Source organism: Channa argus, chromosome 15 (assembly GCF_033026475.1).
Source record: "Channa argus isolate prfri chromosome 15, Channa argus male v1.0, whole genome shotgun sequence".
NCBI classification, from domain to species: domain Eukaryota; kingdom Metazoa; phylum Chordata; class Actinopteri; order Anabantiformes; family Channidae; genus Channa; species Channa argus.
Window position 1 is genome coordinate 9,095,740 of NC_090211.1, and position 18,326 is coordinate 9,114,065.

Here is an 18,326-nt window from a genome sequence, read left to right on the forward strand (position 1 = left end):
CTGTAGCCAATAATAATAAAAGCTATAAGTACGAGAGGCGGGACCAAAAGATGGTTTGGTTGAGGACGTCGTGTTTACTGCTGTCGCAACTCTGCTGTTCCCGAATGTCGACCCTCCCACAGATCAGGCCAGTTCGCTTATTTGGTGAGGAGGGAGGGCGAGAACGTCAAAAGAACAGCCAGCCTGGAAGTCATCTGAGTTACTGGCAGTGTTGACGTCATCAAGAGTTTAATAACGCCAGTGGTGTTCATTATCGACCTTTTCTAAGCATAACTTGGTGATATTATTTACCTTTTCTCACAGTAGGTAGACTAATAAATACAATTCATACATTGAAATACAAATGTTTTCACGTAAACAACATATTCATGAAATAAATATTATAGGCAGCATATATTTTTGAGTAAGCGTTTATTCATATATAAGCGGTTTGGCAAAAGAGGCATTAGGCACAACAGAATAGGCAAGCTTTATTGTTTTTTTATGAATTAATAACACTAAGCAAAAATACACTGTGTTGTTTTACAGTCTGGCTGATATTTTTTTATTAATAAGGCAATGTCCTCCTCCGCTTATAGATTGGGTTTTTAATAACCAGCAGCAGAACTAATTGATGTGAGTCAATTGCTATTTTATGAAATTTGGACTCAATGCTGATATAAAAATAAGTGTTTTCCAAAAACTAATAATAATAATAATAATTAAGTTGGGTATATAGTATAATCACCACAACCACACATAGACAAACACACGCACACATGCGTGCACACACACAGACACAGACACATCCTATTCTCTCTTTTTAACCACTTCTGTTCTATGCTCTGCTCCCTGCTCAAAGGAAGCACTCTTCTTAATTGCATTCCCCAGCCTATTGATTAGTTTAATGGTGTTCCATGCTACATAGTGGGCTCCTGCATGCCGACAGCACATCAAGGTCACACACAGTCTCTAAGGAGGACAATGGAAACTGTACATCGCTCCTGTCTGGAGCTCTGTGTGCTTGCCTTAGATGGTCAAAAGTGGAAATGATTAAACACTGTCATTGCTTGTCAACATCAGGTTCATAATTAGAATCTAGTTATCATTACTGTGCCTCCATAAGTATTTCTCTAACAAAAGAATATTGCACCTAGTCTTGCAAAACTGCTTGCACACTGAATGGTGCTATTCCAGTGCCATTTATCAATATATGGAGCCATTCATAATACCTGGCAATTTGCTTCTCACTTTAACTGCTGTTAGGATGACATTTGCATCTCCACATGTTACATAGTCAAGTCATTAAACTGTCATCTTGCTCTTCAGAACATCATTTTTCTGCCTGCAATTACCTTGGGAAAATTTAATAGGGATGTGCAAATGTACTGTGAGAAGCTGTGACCATGGTGACACATTTGTATTTCTTCTCTTCTGTGCAGCAGTGGAACTTGGGTAGAACAGTGTATCCAGATGCAATAAACATGATTAAGTGAAAGTACATAGACTCAGTAAATAACAGTAAAATATGATCAAAATGTGTCTTCAAGCATGCGTTGTAAAGGTAGACAGCGACAAAGTCAATATTCTGAATTTCACTGATATCACCTTTTCGTATTTCGTTGCATTATAGCCTGGAATCTTGAACAAGTGGGCAATTAAGGGCCTAGGAAAAAGTTGAGAAAGAGATTTCCCACTCAATAACATGGTACAGTACACGTTAAAATTCAGTATTGCACTACTGATTCTTTTATGAATTCACAACCCTTTTCCATATCTTGCCAAATACCTCCTGTTAATTATTTATGTGCATATCATACATGATATATTTATAAAATACATTTCATCTCAATAGCAAAGATCATTTATAACTTTTTTCTTACAGCCACTTGATGTATTAACCTAACAAGAAACAGCAGATACCCTGAACATACAAGTATTGGATAATTAATCTGCAAGACATTTCAAAAGCTAGCTTTTTTGTTTTTCTTATCTGTATGCGAAAGAGGAGCAAATATGAAAGTTGTCCCTGTTGGGTACAATAAAAAGAGAACAGAAAAGAGAAAAGATGTCACAGACTGTGATCACGTCTAGAAAGTCCCTACGACTAATAGTGTGTCCTTTTAATTAGACTAATTAATCAAGACTGCTTTCCCATCTTCATCCTTTTATTCCTGTCTGCTCAGCCATGTAGAGCTGGACACTCTATTCGCTTTGGGTCTTCTTTAGGTGATCGGGCTCCACTCTGATCAGCTGAGAGTCTTCAGTGACCTGCAACAAATCCTCCACCTCTGGGCTTTCTACACTCACTAGCTCCCCTTCCTCCACCTCCAAGTGTACACCCAGCCCGTTGTCCTCCCCTGCTTGCTGGGCTTCTGCCTCGGTCACCTCCACCATCTCTGTATTCTGCAACACCTCCACCTCCCCTTCTCGGATCTTCTTAACGTAAAAAGTGAAAGGGGGCACACGGTACACAGTGGTCTTAGAACGAGCATAGATCTTGTGGTCAGGAGTGAGGGATTTCTTCATCTTCTCTTTGGAGCTCTTTATCTTCGCCCTGCGCTCCTGGGTAGGGGTCATGCGGGTCCCGAGCTTGCCAATCTTTTTCTCCAAGCTGTGTTTTGTTTTTTCCAGGTTGTCACGGGTTTTTTGTCTTGTCTTCTCCAGGTTCTCACGGGTTCTCTGTTTTGTCTTCTCCAAATTCTCCTTGGTCTTTTGTTTAGTTTTCTCCATTTTCTCTTTGGAGAAAGCTTTCTTGATGTTGTCCACTTGTTGCTTGGTGGTGCGCTGGAGGCGCTTAGTACGGGACTCTTCAATAATCTCCTCAATCTCTACCTCTTCATCTGAGTTAAGGTTGGCTGGAACCTCCTCTTGTTCTTCTTCAGGTATCTGCTCAAGGCCTTCCACTGCTTTACCTTCAGTTGTTATCTTGGACTTAGATGTCTTTGGTGCCTTCACTTGGTCCTGAAGGAACGAAATAGAAAAGATGAAAAAAACATATGCCATTTAGCCACAGCAGCTTTAAATAAAGAATTCACAGAATATTAATCGAATAACATTTTTTGTTTGACATTTACTACAAAATTAGCAGACATGGTGCTACACTACATTACAGTACTACATTAATATAAATTTTGCTATTTCATTAAGTATGGCACGTGAAATATATCAGCATGATATGTGTAAGTTAATGGTTTTGGGTGAGAAATGAAATTGAAAATAAGAGCATGTGTCATCTCTGTAGTCATTACACACTGCTTGTAGATCACCGCTTGTCGCTGGTGCAGAGTGCCATCTAGTGGTGTTAATCATGTGCCAACAATCATGTGCCAACAAGGCAACATCCAGTTATTTTACACTTTAAAAGTCTTAGATGGATGTCACATCTCATAAATAACAGTAAAGCTTTAGGATTTTAAAACAAACCTATTTAAACTGCAGTTTATTTTGAAACTAAAGTTAACAGGCTCCCACACTTAACCACATGCACTTTTTCTGCCATTTTATCATTGTTTCTTTATAAAATCCTAATTTCATAAATTTCTCTTTTTTTGTGACGCAAAGTGCTAATATTCAGCACAACCCAGCAGTAAGCAAAGAAGATGTTTTGCAACTTATGGAACTTAATAATGCTGCTCACATGTCACTGGAAACACTTGGTGGTAAGTAAGGTTTCATTTTAACTATACACACATAGTCAGCAATATGTATTTGTGCCAAACGTATGGCCACACTATTTGTTTTACATACACCAATCCAGGACATTTGCTTCAAGAAGTCAAATAAATGACCTGGGGTTACACTTCAATTGTTTTCTAATCTTTAACTTCACTATCTGGCAAAAGGAACTTGCCTATAACATGTCTACTAGATATGTCTGTAATCAGTAAGAATTGCCAAACCTCACTGCTTCATTTTGAGTTTAATGGAAATATTTGACTATAATTACTTGCATTAGTAGGTCTGTCATGCAAATGATCTCAAAAAGTCAGGCTTTTTGGTGTCCCATCTTGTGTGAATGGGTTAATGGTGTAGTGTTGCTTCTGATCCATCCAATCACACACACAGTCACACACTGATGGTGACATCTACCATGCAAGATGCTCGCCTGACCCACCGGGAGCAAGTTCAGGGTTCAGTATCTTGCCCAAGAAGACTTTGAAACATAGCCACAGCCACCAATGACTGGTTGGTCCGTGAATGACCGCCATACACATTTTAAAAAATATTATCTCAGCAAAGAAATGAGGTGAGGAAACGTGGTTATTGTTACCCTGTGGCTACATATAGACTGTTTCTTCTGCAGAACAAGAACTGGGTTGAAGTGAGAAAAACTAGGTTAATAAGTAGCTATGACTCTCTTACACAAGCGACCATCTTTGTCACACCAATCTCATTTGAAGCATCATCAGTCTTCCTTAGCTGTCACATTACATTTTATTATTGTTAATGTTTATGACTGTGAGAAAAATAAGATTGCAACACTGAAATAATTGCTTTGTGACAGTAGGTTTTGTAATGTTAACCCATTAGTTAATTGGAGTATATATAAAAAAATAATATTCTCATATCATGATATCTGGCTTCTAAAAAACATACACCTGTCAAATCACATGAGCACCACATCTCCCTGGGGAGTTCAAATGTTGCCATATAATCCTATCGTAAAATGAACATATCCGGTGCTGTGTATGGTGACGGCCTGAACAAACCACCCTGTATGGGTTTATTTTGGGCTGGCCTTTCCCTCTCTCTGGATTCCATCTACCATTCTCTGGCTAACAGCCACTGCAGCGTTCAGTCCTACTGCCACTGCCCAACACACAACCCCCTCGCCTCCTGCTGCAGCAACAGATAAACACGGCGCATCGTCACCATGGCAACCACTTCCTCATGTTTACTCTAGTGGGTGGTGAAGTTTAGCTCGACAAACAGCTGATATATATTTAATATACCACCATTAGGATCTCAGTTGTATCACAATTAAACTAAAATAAATACTGCACCTGCTTTGCAGACATGCACAAAGCAAACTAAGGCTGAGAGCAATAACATGTCAGTGCAAGGAGTGCTATTTTTAAATCTGTGAGATTGTAGCCCTACAACAACTTTATCTAGTTATGCTAAATGATCAACAACAACACTGAGCAGGACCTACATTGTTGGACTAAATCTGAAAGCAACTTTGTTAAGCCTACAGTGTAGTAGTTCATGCTAATGCGTACACCCACCCTCACACAGTTTTTTCCACGAAGTTGAACTGTGAACACCTTTCATACTAAAACACAATTTTAATAAGGACACCTTGGATTCATGAGTTGATTTTGACAAAGATACAAGCTAAGCAGAACATTTTGATTTATAAAATGAACTACCCAGTTTGGGCCCTGCATTAGACAAACCATGTGACAGGCAAGTAGAAACCAACTTGCATTACATGCAACCTATAACCCAGTAGTGACACAGAATGTACAATTTGAGAGCTGAAATGTATCCACCTGTACTAAAGATCACATAGAGTGCACTTTCGTTTGCATTGTTTGCCTTTAATTAGACTTTCAAGGCTCATAGGAAGTTATTTCCAAAAACAGACACATAGCATTGTTGGAACATTTTGTTGTTTACATTCTTAAAACTTGACTCAGACCACTGTGGAAATTGTGATAATATCAGTGCAAACTGTGTTTGCGTTTTTCTGCCTGATTACAAATTGAGAGAGCGAAGACGACAGTAAGTCCATTAGTGTCCCTGATTTACCTTTATCCCCCTTACGAGCAATAAAAAAGCTGGGGCTCTGTGTGAGTGTGTTTACCATCTGCACCTGGGAAATGGAGAGAGTGTGCGCTCTCAACTATAAGAAAAAGGTCTGTTGCTAATGTTTTTCCCCCAAGTAGTGAAAATCGTACCTCATGGAAAAGTCTAGAATGAGTGGGAACACTCTCTCTCTGTTTAATTTGCTTAGACAAACCAACAACTGTCTTTCAGAAGGTGCTGCATTTAAAAGTCCTAGCAAACTGAGGGAAAAAATGTTGGTCAACAGCTAAAACTTAAACTTATGAATTTAAAGCAAGTAAGAAAGAAAGAAATATATATAAACTGCTTGAATTGTAGTTTTATAACAATTTTTGTAAAAAGGCAATGTGGTCTCATTGTCTAAATATTAGCAGAGGCAAAATGTTTTCTGTCTGACTCATACAAAAGCTTGGGGATAATTTCACCACTGACTGTTACCATGGGCAACAGAGCAAACAGTGTTCTGGGTCAGCACTATATAGAGATGGCAGCGGCTTTGACTAAAGCCGCTGGCATCTAACTTTCTCCATCACCCTCTCTGTCTTTATATCTGCTGTTACTAAGCCTTAACTCATTCAACTGCTTCAAAACTCTTCATTAGTTACTCAAATGACAGTGCCAGCTGTTAGCAGTGTGACTGTGTCAAGGCAGATACACTGCCTCCAAAAAAAAAAAAATAATCACAATGTAGTTTTAACTCAGGAAATACGTGAGAGTTTTCTTTTGAATAATTACTGCAGTGATAAATACAGTATGTCTCAGCTGGCAACAAGTTATTAAACCTCAACTAATGCAGAAAGTAGCTAACTACGTGAAAATGCTGAATGATCAGGTTTTTCCATCAGTGGGTGTTTTTACTTAATGGCACGGGCAAATTTCCAGATGACTCAAATTATGAAATTATGAGTGGTTCAGGAGCTTGAGACGTCATTGTCACACATGAATTGGCCACCACAGAGTCCATACCTTAACCCCACTGACAATTATTGGCGGAGAAGAATTTACACAGTTTGATCCTCCCATCATCTTTAAAAGAGCTTGGTAAAAAATGAATGGAACTTTGGACAGAAAAAAAATGTTTTGAAATTGCATAAGCTCGTCAAAAAGGTGCCATGGCAAATGCCTGCCGTAATAAAAGCTGTCAGTGTGTGACCTTTTGGAGCTGGGGAGTGTATATGAAGGAGAACTACAAATCAGATTAATTGTTTTTGCCACTTTTCATCATGTAAGTTTCTTGCACATAGAAAAAATACCATGTAGAATTTAATACAGAAATGCATAATACATTATACAAATTTAGAAATGTTAAAAACTAAAGGTATATATGTTAGCTATTTCAAATATGGTTTATTAAAACTATGCCCTAAAGCGAAAATGGATGTGTTGTTGAAAGCTCCTGTGATCCAGAGTCAATGAAGAGTAATGACAGCTATGCAGATATTTGCAATGCTCACACAAATCACAAAACTTCCAATATTTCTGCTTGAAAAGTACATTTTAAACCATTCTTATTCATAGAAAGCTCCTAATGGCAACTAGCTTAAGCACTGGGCATGAATGTAGTGGAGAGTAGCGGAGCAGGAACAGAGAGATCTGGTGGAAGCCGAGTTGATGGATTGGAAGTTTCAGGCTATCACTAGCTTAAGTTGCATATTTATGCTTGTTTGCAATCATTTTAATGGTCTGTTAGATTTTATTTAAATATTTTTTCCCCATTATTGTATTTAGAACAAATATTAGGTTGTAACTGGTTAACATCTGACATTGCCAACAGTGGGGAAATGTAGCAAGGGTGAATATTTAGACGAATGAGGTACATGAGATGAACATTAACGAACATCCTTATCCACCTACATGCATGCAAACACTACTTGCTTGTAAACACACACACACAGGCAGACACACACCATTCCTTTTGAGGGAGTGTGATGAAAGGCCTCTCCAATGACTCACAGGAGCAGCTGTCTGATCCTGTCCAGTCCCTGCAGCTGTGCACTTAGCTTTCACAATGAGTGATATCACTGACCCATGTGCCCCTCCAAGGTTGGAGACGACCAAATGAGAGATTGGCACAAGTCAAAGGTGGGGGTTCGCGTGTTACAGCTCTGTACAGTATATGCATGAATGGCAATGCTTTGATCCCTGAAGACTGCTCGGAGGCTAAAATAAGAGCACTAATGTGCTCTGGTCATTAATATTGATACCTCCCACACTCTCCTCAATAAAGCTCAAACAATTCACAGACCTAGAGCTGCCTACTACCTCAGGAATCTGGGATTTCTGCATAGTGCAAACCCTGTTTCATGAAGCTACCAATGATTTAGTGTCCTAACAACAAGTTCTACTTTGTGTATAAATTCAAATAGAAGGCCTCTGTACATACCACATGGCAATTACAGTGCACAGCACAGGAAGGGAGTTCCTTGGTTTTTGTGTCAAAGTGATTTGTGATTTCACACACAGCAACATGAAGGGGGAAGCCCTTTTCCACTGTGCAGGCTTCCCACATCCACGACTCTAAAACCACTGGAATCCCTGGGCTAGTAAAGCAAAGATCCAACATTTACTTTTCCATTGACATTACTGTGTGAACTGGCAGCATGAGTGCTGGGATACTGTATATTACATAACAATCCTGTAATGGTGCCATTCATTTCCTGTAATGGTGCCCTTCATTTTGACACTAAAGGGGTTCAGTATAACGGCAAATTTATTCACATTTTTTTTCAAAATTTCCATTCATATGCTTGAAATGTTGAAGTTAGTTTAGGCGAAAACTTTACTTCTGAAATGTATCAGATTAACATCTTTAAAATACTTAAGTCAATGTTTCAGTTATTTATAGTACACATACATAATACACAAATCCACATCCTGCAGGACAAAAAGGATTTGTGGCTAAATAAGGGCATGATTAAGCTGCCAACATGAATACTGGGAACCACTTTAGGAAACTACAACTACTGAATTACTTGCCAATATTGTGTTTAATGACCAATAACGTATGCCAAAAGAGGGAAAGGAAGGCATCCAGCCAATCACTCACTCTGTTGTGCTTTGTTCTCAACTGATCCTTTTTTTGTGAAAGCTCCATTATAAATAGTAAATTTGACAAATGTTTTTTTGATCAGCTGTGCATATATGTTTTTATTCTAAAGCTATAATAATGTGTACTTTGGGAATCAAGCTGGAGCATGAGACTTGCACTAAGAAAATCCTTGTTATTTCTTATAAGTAAATTAATATAATCTGAATAGTACTTTTAGCAGCAGTCAAATGTTTTATTGTGCCTTTGAAGTTAGCCTCATACACTGATGACGTAATTTAGGTACACATTTTATTATTTATAGATTAATCATCCTAAACATCCATGTGCATGCAAAATATAATCCCAACGGTACCCAAAACCCAGAGAGTGCCCTGGCACAGTTTCCATGACAGCCTATAACTCATATACCAGTGACATTAGCTGGGAGCCACTACAGCAGCAGAGGGAAAGACTGAAAGTTTGCAGACCAGACTTTTCTTCACATGCAATGTGTTAAAGGAATAACAGTTACGTGTATTAATATTTGAGGTATGGATTCTGCATATGTATTTAACAACATATTTTTTTATTACAAAAAAAGCTTTAACGAATGCCAGGATGTATTGACAGAGGTTGTGGCGTGTCTGTCTTCTGTAACCATTTAAAAGTAACATAGTAGCTTTCTTTAATAGACCGCATAATTCAGACTAACTTTTTATTTTGGCTATAGCCTCATGCATGAAGGGTGTGCCCACAAATCGTGGAATAAACAGCACCGAGTGTCTGTGGAGTTGTGATATGGTATGAGGACACATTTCTGCGAGCTGGCCAAAAAGCTGGATGACAACTACAACTGTTCGAATCAAGGGATGACCTGATGAGTCTCCCAGCTGGTTAAGCCTGTCTGGTGCTGTGGGATGGGGATGTATGCTGTGATAGAAGGGCAGCTGTGGTCTGGGATCAGACATCAGGGAACATAAAATTAGTTATTTTAATAGTAGCAACTCAGAGAGTCCTTTTGTGGACAGGAAAAATTGCTGTGAAAGAGTAGTGTGAAAGACATGTGTCTTAAGTGTTGCACACAAATTGTTCTGCAAATTTGTTCCTCTACTGCTCTGCAAACAAACATTACTTGTTTCTGGCTAATGTTAGAATTTTGTGGAAGAGCAATCTTTCAGCAAAGAAATATTCTTCACATATCCACACTAATCACTAACATGTGCTCATACTGATTGAAATAGGTTATCTTTTCAGGTTGAAGTGCAATGCAAACTAATAAATCAATGTCATTTAACCAACCAAACTGTGAGCACATATCGTGTAAAATTTGTTGTAAATACACTACACCACATAGTCACATTTAAGACTTGTATTACAAACAGAATGGAATTAAATACCTAATTCACAGTGAAATACTCTACACAATAAAAGCATTTTAGGATGCCAAGAATGATTTATTATAGCACAATTTTCAGTACTTCAGTGCATATTAAAATATAATAGTTAATAATATATTAAATTAGTAAGGGGTAGAAAATAGATGTAGGGGAAGTCAACTTATGTCTTAACTAGTTGATACAATATGTATTATGAGAGAATGAAATAACAAATTAGTAGTTTCTTGTAAACCATCCTAAATGTGGCTAAAAAAATACAAGCACTCCAACAACAAGGAGCTAAAGAACATTAGACAGATTATAGGGACAGAATAGAGACAGACAGAGTAGAATTATAATATACAGATGTGCAGTAGTGTTGGAATAGCAGGGGTCATCTTTCTATTATAAACACTGTCCTGCATATCCAGAAGAACAGGAAAGTCTACAATAAAACTATCAGCATATCCACTTGCACACTGCTGAAAAAAAAAACAGAGATTAAATATATTGTATGTTATGATGTTGAAATGAGAGAAAGAGACAAGTGAAAAAAATAAAATCTTGACTAGCAGTTTAGCTTTTGGGAGCTTGATGACTGATAGTGTTCTCAGTCCTGTAATGTAAATATGAAACTAGATGTCCAGCAATGTTTCATTTCAATACTGGAGTTTTTAATACCAATGTATTTATCCAAAAATAACAAACTAGTACGTCTTGATTAAACATGGGGCAGGTGTCTTCGTTAAGTCCTCAGAACTGTGTACCTGTTATTTGTGATGTATGTCTAACAAACACAAACTATTTGACAACCTTTAACATGTGAAGGCTCACATGCCACTGAGTACTGGAAATCAGTACAGGCTCGACATAGTAGCTGACATGAGATAGTGAAATGTAGAGCCTGCCAGATATTTTTCCACTTGCCTGGAAAAAGAGGAGCAATGCAGCAATGAAGGACAGAGAGACTGGAGAGTGACTGTTCATTATCTGTGCTACGGCAAATATGGAATGAGCCATGCCCCTTAGTCCTGGATTAGAAGTCTGAGTGGGAGTAAAATGAACTAATTTGATAGTAGGAGTGATAGGGGACAGATACTGAGAAGACGGAAAGTGAACAAGTGGGCATGTTGGCATGTTGGCAGAAGAAGCAACAGGATACCAGTGGGATGAATCACAAAGCTACTGTAACTTCGTAGTGCTGGTTCAGTGCTTTTGGCATTCCTCCGTTGCTTGCTGTTGTCTGCATAGGGGTTGTCTAAGGGCTTCGAAACTCCCCTCTCTATTAGGGTTCTACTGAGATCCGATTTGTGTCTGGACATATTCAGAGATCTGAAGTGGTTAATATCTGTTGCTGGATCACACTGTCTGCAGTAAGTGGAAGTGAATCATTTCAAAGTCTGGGCTGACTTCGAAAAAGTGGGTCTAGTGGCGAGGCTTGTTGGCTGTGATCTGTGCTTTGGAAGGTCTGTGAAGCAGACATGGAATAAGTAGACTGCAACTGAGAAGTCCTACATCTCCCTGATAGAGTTGACTACATACCTATCACTGCCCTTGAATTGCAGCCAAACACACCCTGATTCCTGACACACAGCACTACTGTCTCACACTCTAAAGGGACACATGCAATCACATTGCATTAACTGGATTAATCTACATAATTAAGCAGAGAATGTGCATTACAACAACGTCTGCAAATTTTACTCAAAAAAGGAATGGTTTGGGATTTATGAAGCTGGTCTTATTATAATGTTGATAACCACTTAAGTACATGGCAGTTGTTTTTTTTGATCGCTACAACTGTCTCAGTTAAATAAACGATGACCGTGCTTCATCAAATTTCACCTGAAATGCAATTAGACAATGAGTGACTGCAGCCAAAATATATAAAAATGTAGTTCAAATGTCAGCTTAGACTCATGTGAAACTGCAACAGTGCCATTAAGCAATGTCACATTGTTTCAAATTTATAGTGTATTTAAGACAAAATTCACTCCTTTTGTTAGGGTTGGATTAGATTAGATTCAACTTTATTGTCATTACACATGTACAAGTACAAGGAAACAAAATGCAGTTTAGTATCTAACCAAAAGTGCAATAACCAGTAAGTAAAAAATATACAGTGTCTACAGTATGTGCAAGATAGGCACTAATGGACATAATATACATGTTGGAGTACCATAGAAGTACCGTGGACATAATGTAAAGATGTGTGTTTAGGGATTAAACTTGAAAAAAAGCAAGTCAGTTCTCAAGAAAAGCGTCTCTTCATGCCAAATACCAGTGACACTGTATCACAAATTTGCCCCTGAAAGATCCTAAAAAGAAACGGTTTGGGGCTTGAAGTGGTAAAAATGTTTCTATAATTTAAACTTTCTTGAGATATCTCTCCATCACGGCTAAGGGGAACACAAAGTGAAATTTGGATTAACAGACTGTAATTTGGAAGGACACCGAATCAATTTAGCTTGAGAGGGGCAGAGATTCTTAAACTCATGCAACAAATGTGGGCTGTGCAATATGGCTCTGCAACTGTCTGAATATGTTTGAATTGGTTAAGCAAAGGCACTAGGGCACAGACAAAGAGCTACTGACAGGTACAAATAAGGATGTCATTATTGTAACAGGCTGTAAAAACCTGAACCATTAGTAGCTGATCTTAGTAGCCAATTCTGTTATTTTCGACAGTCACTTAATGTCTTTAATCTTCAGACAATGACAAATAAGAACTAAAACTAAAAAATAAAGCTGCTACAAATGTTCTAGCTGGTGTCTGCTTTAAAATATTTAAGTAATCTAACAAGTAACTTTCTAACAAGGGTTTGAAAAATCTGGCAAAAACTAAGTTGGCAATTAAATGAATGGCGATTGGTTGTTGTGCTTTTTTTTTCTGATATTTTATTGACCAGATTAACTGAGAATTAATCAATAAACAGAGAAAATGATCACTTAAAACAATCAATATTTACTATTTATCATGCTTAACAGAGGCTAACACCTTTCAGTTGTTCAATAATTTACTTGTTCACTTCAATACAGAGCTGCCTATATTTATAATACAACTCTTAGTAGGTTTAAATCAGTATTATCTATAAACTAGTTCATCACAAAACAATTGACAACTCAATCATATATTTATTTCCTGACAGCTATTACTGTTTTCTAGAGGAAATCAGACCTGCAGACCAAACAAAAGTCAAATGCCTGGTGATTAAAGACTAACGGGAAATAAGGAAAAAACTTGCCCTCATTTGGAATGTTTATTTAAGTTTTGACTTGACTGTTGTCCCCCCAAAATAATTTTCATATTCATAAACTCCTTTAACTAAAAATTAAATGATGGTTCTAATTAGGATTTTCATAGCTGATTTCTTTGCAATAAAACATCACAATACGTCTCCTGCCAATGCTGATATGTAATGTGCATTTGGTAAAGGTCTTTATCACAACATCATGCTGTTGCCCGGAGATTCTGCATCCCAACATAATTGCAGGTTTAATTATAAAGCATTGATGTCCTAGTATTTCAGGCTAGAAATTCTAAAGTGAAGTAGCTATTCTCAGAGCGCGAAGGCATAGTGACAGGAAAATAAAAATACAACACCTGCAGTTTAAGCCAATTTAAGCAACAAAGCACGTTACAAGTTTCTACATATCGTTATATGAAAATGCTCCACTTTTCTAAATCAAACCCTTACTTGACATTGATGCTGTGCGCGAAAGCGAGGATTAGTAAGTAATGACTTCACCTGCAACACACACAGACACACACACACACACACACACAAACACACACACACACACACTATCCTACATTAATTCCATGGACACTTAGTGAAACCTTAAACGTGACCTCCACATGCCGATCCTTAACCCCTAACTTGTTTTTAACCCAATTCTAAATCTACACTTAACCCACTTTAGCACATTAACACACAAACAGACAGTGGAAAGTGGTAAAATGTGACTGAGAGCCAGTGTTGGTTTGAAGCGCTGCCAATTTCTGATCAGTCTATGTGTCAGTTAATTAAACTGGACCAGAGGCAGCTATCCTCTGGCAGTAAGCAGATCGTGGGAGCCCAAAAGAGTTACTGCAACATGGAGACATCTCCTAAAACCACCTTGAAAACATGACAGTCACCAAGTTTAGACCATGAGATAATATCAAGAAGGAGTGATTTAGATGTATTAATTCTCCTGTTGAAACATAATCAAAACTCAGCTTTAAAGCTTTAAAATGAGTTTTTAAATTACTCCAACAGCCAAGCAACTTATCCATACAGTGTCAAAAACAGCAGGAGGCACCTGCTTTGCAGAATAATTTATTAAGGCCTAGTGTCTATGATTGGATTTCTGCTAGATACCAATAGTGTAACCTGCTCCCACAGTGAACATCCCAGAAGGGGTCCATGAAAACGTTTGTGCCTGCCAACACATATTCTGAAGTAAGCTCTACTCACGCGAGGCTTGCAACCCTCAGATTCACTGTCACTAATGTTCGAAAGAAAACTGTCTCTCTTTCAAAGCTCTCAAACTGCAAATGACATGATGTAATGTGCATAAAATTACATACTTTTCATGAGAAGTCCCCCAGATCTTAGGATATAAGATCTTTCCATGCACAAAATAAATGAAAGCAGGGGTGCTGCAACGAATGCTGTAAGCTGACATGACAGCACATCTTGCTAAAAAAAGAGCTGTTCGTCAAGTTTCAAATGCACAACAGTAGCTAGACTGATCAGTGCCCCACAGTCACACTCTTGCATGCAAATTCCTACATTATCCATTTAAAAATTTCAATCAAAGTCAGTAGGTACTTATCTGTTTCCTTAAAGTAGAAGCTACCATGTTCCCTAAGATCAAACTTACTCCTCCCTAGAATCTGTTTAGATTTTCAAGTGCATATTTGATAACCATGAATATATATGAATGTCACGTGAATCCCACTTCTGAGAAATCTTCATAATAAAAACTACATCTTCATCTCACATGCCAGCAGCCTGCCAAATATCTGCACTCGGAGCACCCAGAGGTGGGGCATTGGTTATGTCTCAAGTAGAACCTCATGCCTGTGTTTATAGGCCCTATATTTTTACTTACACCACGTCTTAATTTAGTTTTACTGTGTAACCAGGATGTCCTGTGGAATGGGAAAGGTCACTACCTGCCTTTACTTTTCTATAGAAGCAACAGGGATTCCCTTCATGGTGGAGGGAATGAACCCACCTCACACTGAGTGTGAATGCAAACCACCCAACACCTTCGAAATGGTGGACTGCAGTTTAAGCTTCAGAAAAACATGATTCAGATATTTATGTCATGGAAACCACAGAGCTAAAGCGCCGGCTGGTCTCCGTTCTGTGAAAATACTACGCCCCTTTCATTTGCACTAACAAGGGTCAACTCATGCCACAGAGGGGCTCTAACTCTGCCTGATGTGTCGATGTCGAAGGGTTGTGCTGATGCTCAGAGATTTTGCACTTCCTCCCAGCATTGCTTCATGACATGGGGAATGCAACACACCCATCCCTAGACCAACACGTATTTGTAATCTTATAATAATGAGATATGTATTATTTAATACAATGTAATGAGGAAAATAAAAGGCACAAGCCCTACTTCACCTGGTAGATGAGGACTTTGAAGTTGCGTCTCTTTAGCAGCTCATTCTCATTGCTCTCCAGCTTCTTGATCTGGTTTGCTTGCTTCTCCAGGTTGCTGCGCACGGTCTTGACGTTGACGCTGACCTTGCGTACTTTATCTAGCATTTTGTTGACAGTGTTGGCAGTGTCGATGTGGTTCTTAGACAACTTAGCCAGCTCCCCTTGGATGGTTGACACTGACTTCTCCATGGTCTCTTGCCGGGCCTCCAGCCCATGTTGAGTTTGCTGGATCTGGTCTACAACACCAATAATCTTATCAAGCAGAGACAGCACCATGACCCCGTTCATCTGGGCGTCACTCTTGACTCCAGAGCCAGTGGCCAGCACCGTGTTCGTTTCCTCTGCAGGGTCATCGTCATCTACTGCCGGCTCAGTGGCAGCACCAACCAGAGCCACCTCTTCATCATCATAAGGCACTTCTGCCAGAGTGGCATGCTCCTTCTTGACACTTGCATCTGCCATGGCTGTCAACTCTGAATGCAAACCGTTTGTACACTACAGATAAAAATACACTACTAAAAAACAACCTTCAGGAGCCACACTGCACAGACCTCAGTCCCTAATTTGTTTCCCTTCCTTTAGGCAACTTTCTTGACTACTTGTTTGCCTTTTCCTAGTCTACTTTAACTTTCTCTTTACCTCCGATCTCTCACGCTCAACCCTTTCTGTCTCTCTCTGCCTCTGCACTGGGATGACAGCCAGCCAAGGGGAGTGGGGCCTCTCACAGCTGAGGCATGTGTGCCCTGACTCAAATGCCTGTGCTCTCTGTGAAACCACCCCATCAAACATTTCCCTTCTCACACCCGGTCCCCGCCCCTGGCTCTCCCTGCTCCTGGGGCTCCACCCCATTTTGTCCCCAAGCACAGGGCAGCATAACTCCAAATCCCATGCTCCACCTCTTATTTTACATGACACTCAGCTGAAGTGGGGTCTTTATAACAGCAAAATGTGAGGGCCACTTGAGGCAAGATCCAGTACCACTACAAACTTACAGTAGTTTAAGATGAGTGAAATGTGACCATGAAAATGGACAGCCTCTGAAATCATAGCTTTGTGCATGTAGATGCTATATCAGTAAGGTCTATTGTTGATTTCAGGATAAAAAATAAGAATTGAATTTAATGTTTTATGTTAATTTGTTATATTTGACCATCCTTGGTCAAGCTATTTTTTTAAACCCACAGGCTTATCTTTACATGTGAGAAAAAATTTATGTCACCCTGTCACTTGTTTAATTTAATAATTTATGTCATGCAAAAAATCACTTTATTTGTTAAGGTATATTTTTGCGACTACATATAATGTGAATGGTATTACGTTTTGTTTTGTTTATGGCTGACGACAAGTTTAACAATTCATTCAGTTACACTTCAAACACTTTTAAGACTATCAATCACTGTACACAGAAGCAGGTTTTCATGTCTGTAATCTTTCCAGTGAAGATTGTGAAGCTCATGATGCTATTTAGCTAGGTAACAACAATTTTATTGTGGACTAGATGAAATGATAAATTGTTTTTCCTTTTATGATGTATTATTCATTGTCAAGTTTGTGTACAGTTAGTTAGTTAAAAGTCCAGCACCATGTAATACATTCCGAACAGAGAAAAATATTTTAACAAAATTTACCTTGGTTGGTGGAGAAAATTTTCTGCCTTTCTAATGGCGATGTAAAGTTTGACCGGGGAAACCTTGGGTGACCCATAAACCTAGAGAAAATTAGAAATTATCTATGTGTAACTTTACAGTTTGACATTTGAACCTGAAAATTCCAGGGCCACCTAGTGGCAACAGTGACAACACATGAACCACTAGAGGGAAGCAGTTGTCTATTGCTATTGGAAACATTTTCTTTTCATTATTGCCCTTCCCTTTTGGGTTTCCCTTTTTTTTTGTACACTTGCACTTTCCTTCATTTATGTTGCTGTGTAAAGCACATCTATCTCACATGGTGCCTATTAGATATACTAATAAATGTCACAGACCACAAAACCAAACAACAGATAACACAAAAACACAAGACATTAAAAAAAAAAAACAATAACATGCGGTAAATAATATAACTGTGCAGGTTAAAGACTAACAGACTAGTAAATTATTTGCAATATCTTATTGCACATTGCACTTCTTGAGGAAGCCTTAAGCTTCCTCAAGAAGCAAAGTCTCCCCTGTCTCTGTGTAGACGGCCTCCAAGTTGAATTTAATTCCAGTCTGTTTGTATTGATTGACTTTTTTGTTATATGGTCATTACTGTGTTATGTTTAGGGATGTGATGTTTTTAAAAACAACCTAATAGGGGCAACCAATGAGCAACAAATGAAACAATCCAATTGTATTTGTATTGCCCCTTTTGTACCGAATCATGCAAAGTGATTTAATTACAGTTTACTGATAATCCGTTAGTGAGACAGACGAGATGTGAACAGGAATAAAAAATATGTTGTGTTTTTGTTAGATCTGTCTTGGACAAAGTGAGAAGTTAGCCAAC

General features: G+C 38.5%; 1 protein-coding gene across 1 annotated transcript; it reads right to left on the reverse strand.

Moving 5' to 3' along the window:
* Nucleotides 1-394: 394 nt before the first annotated feature.
* On the reverse strand, nt 395-16,618 carry cavin1a (caveolae associated protein 1a). The gene is made up of 2 exons (XM_067478171.1): nt 15,801-16,618; nt 395-2,943 (listed from the first exon to the last, which is right to left on the reverse strand). Exons 1-2 carry the CDS (start codon nt 16,299-16,301, stop codon nt 2,185-2,187), a joined length of 1,260 nt encoding a protein of 419 aa, XP_067334272.1. The 5' UTR covers nt 16,302-16,618; the 3' UTR covers nt 395-2,184.
* Between the last annotated feature and the right edge of the window lie 1,708 nt (nt 16,619-18,326).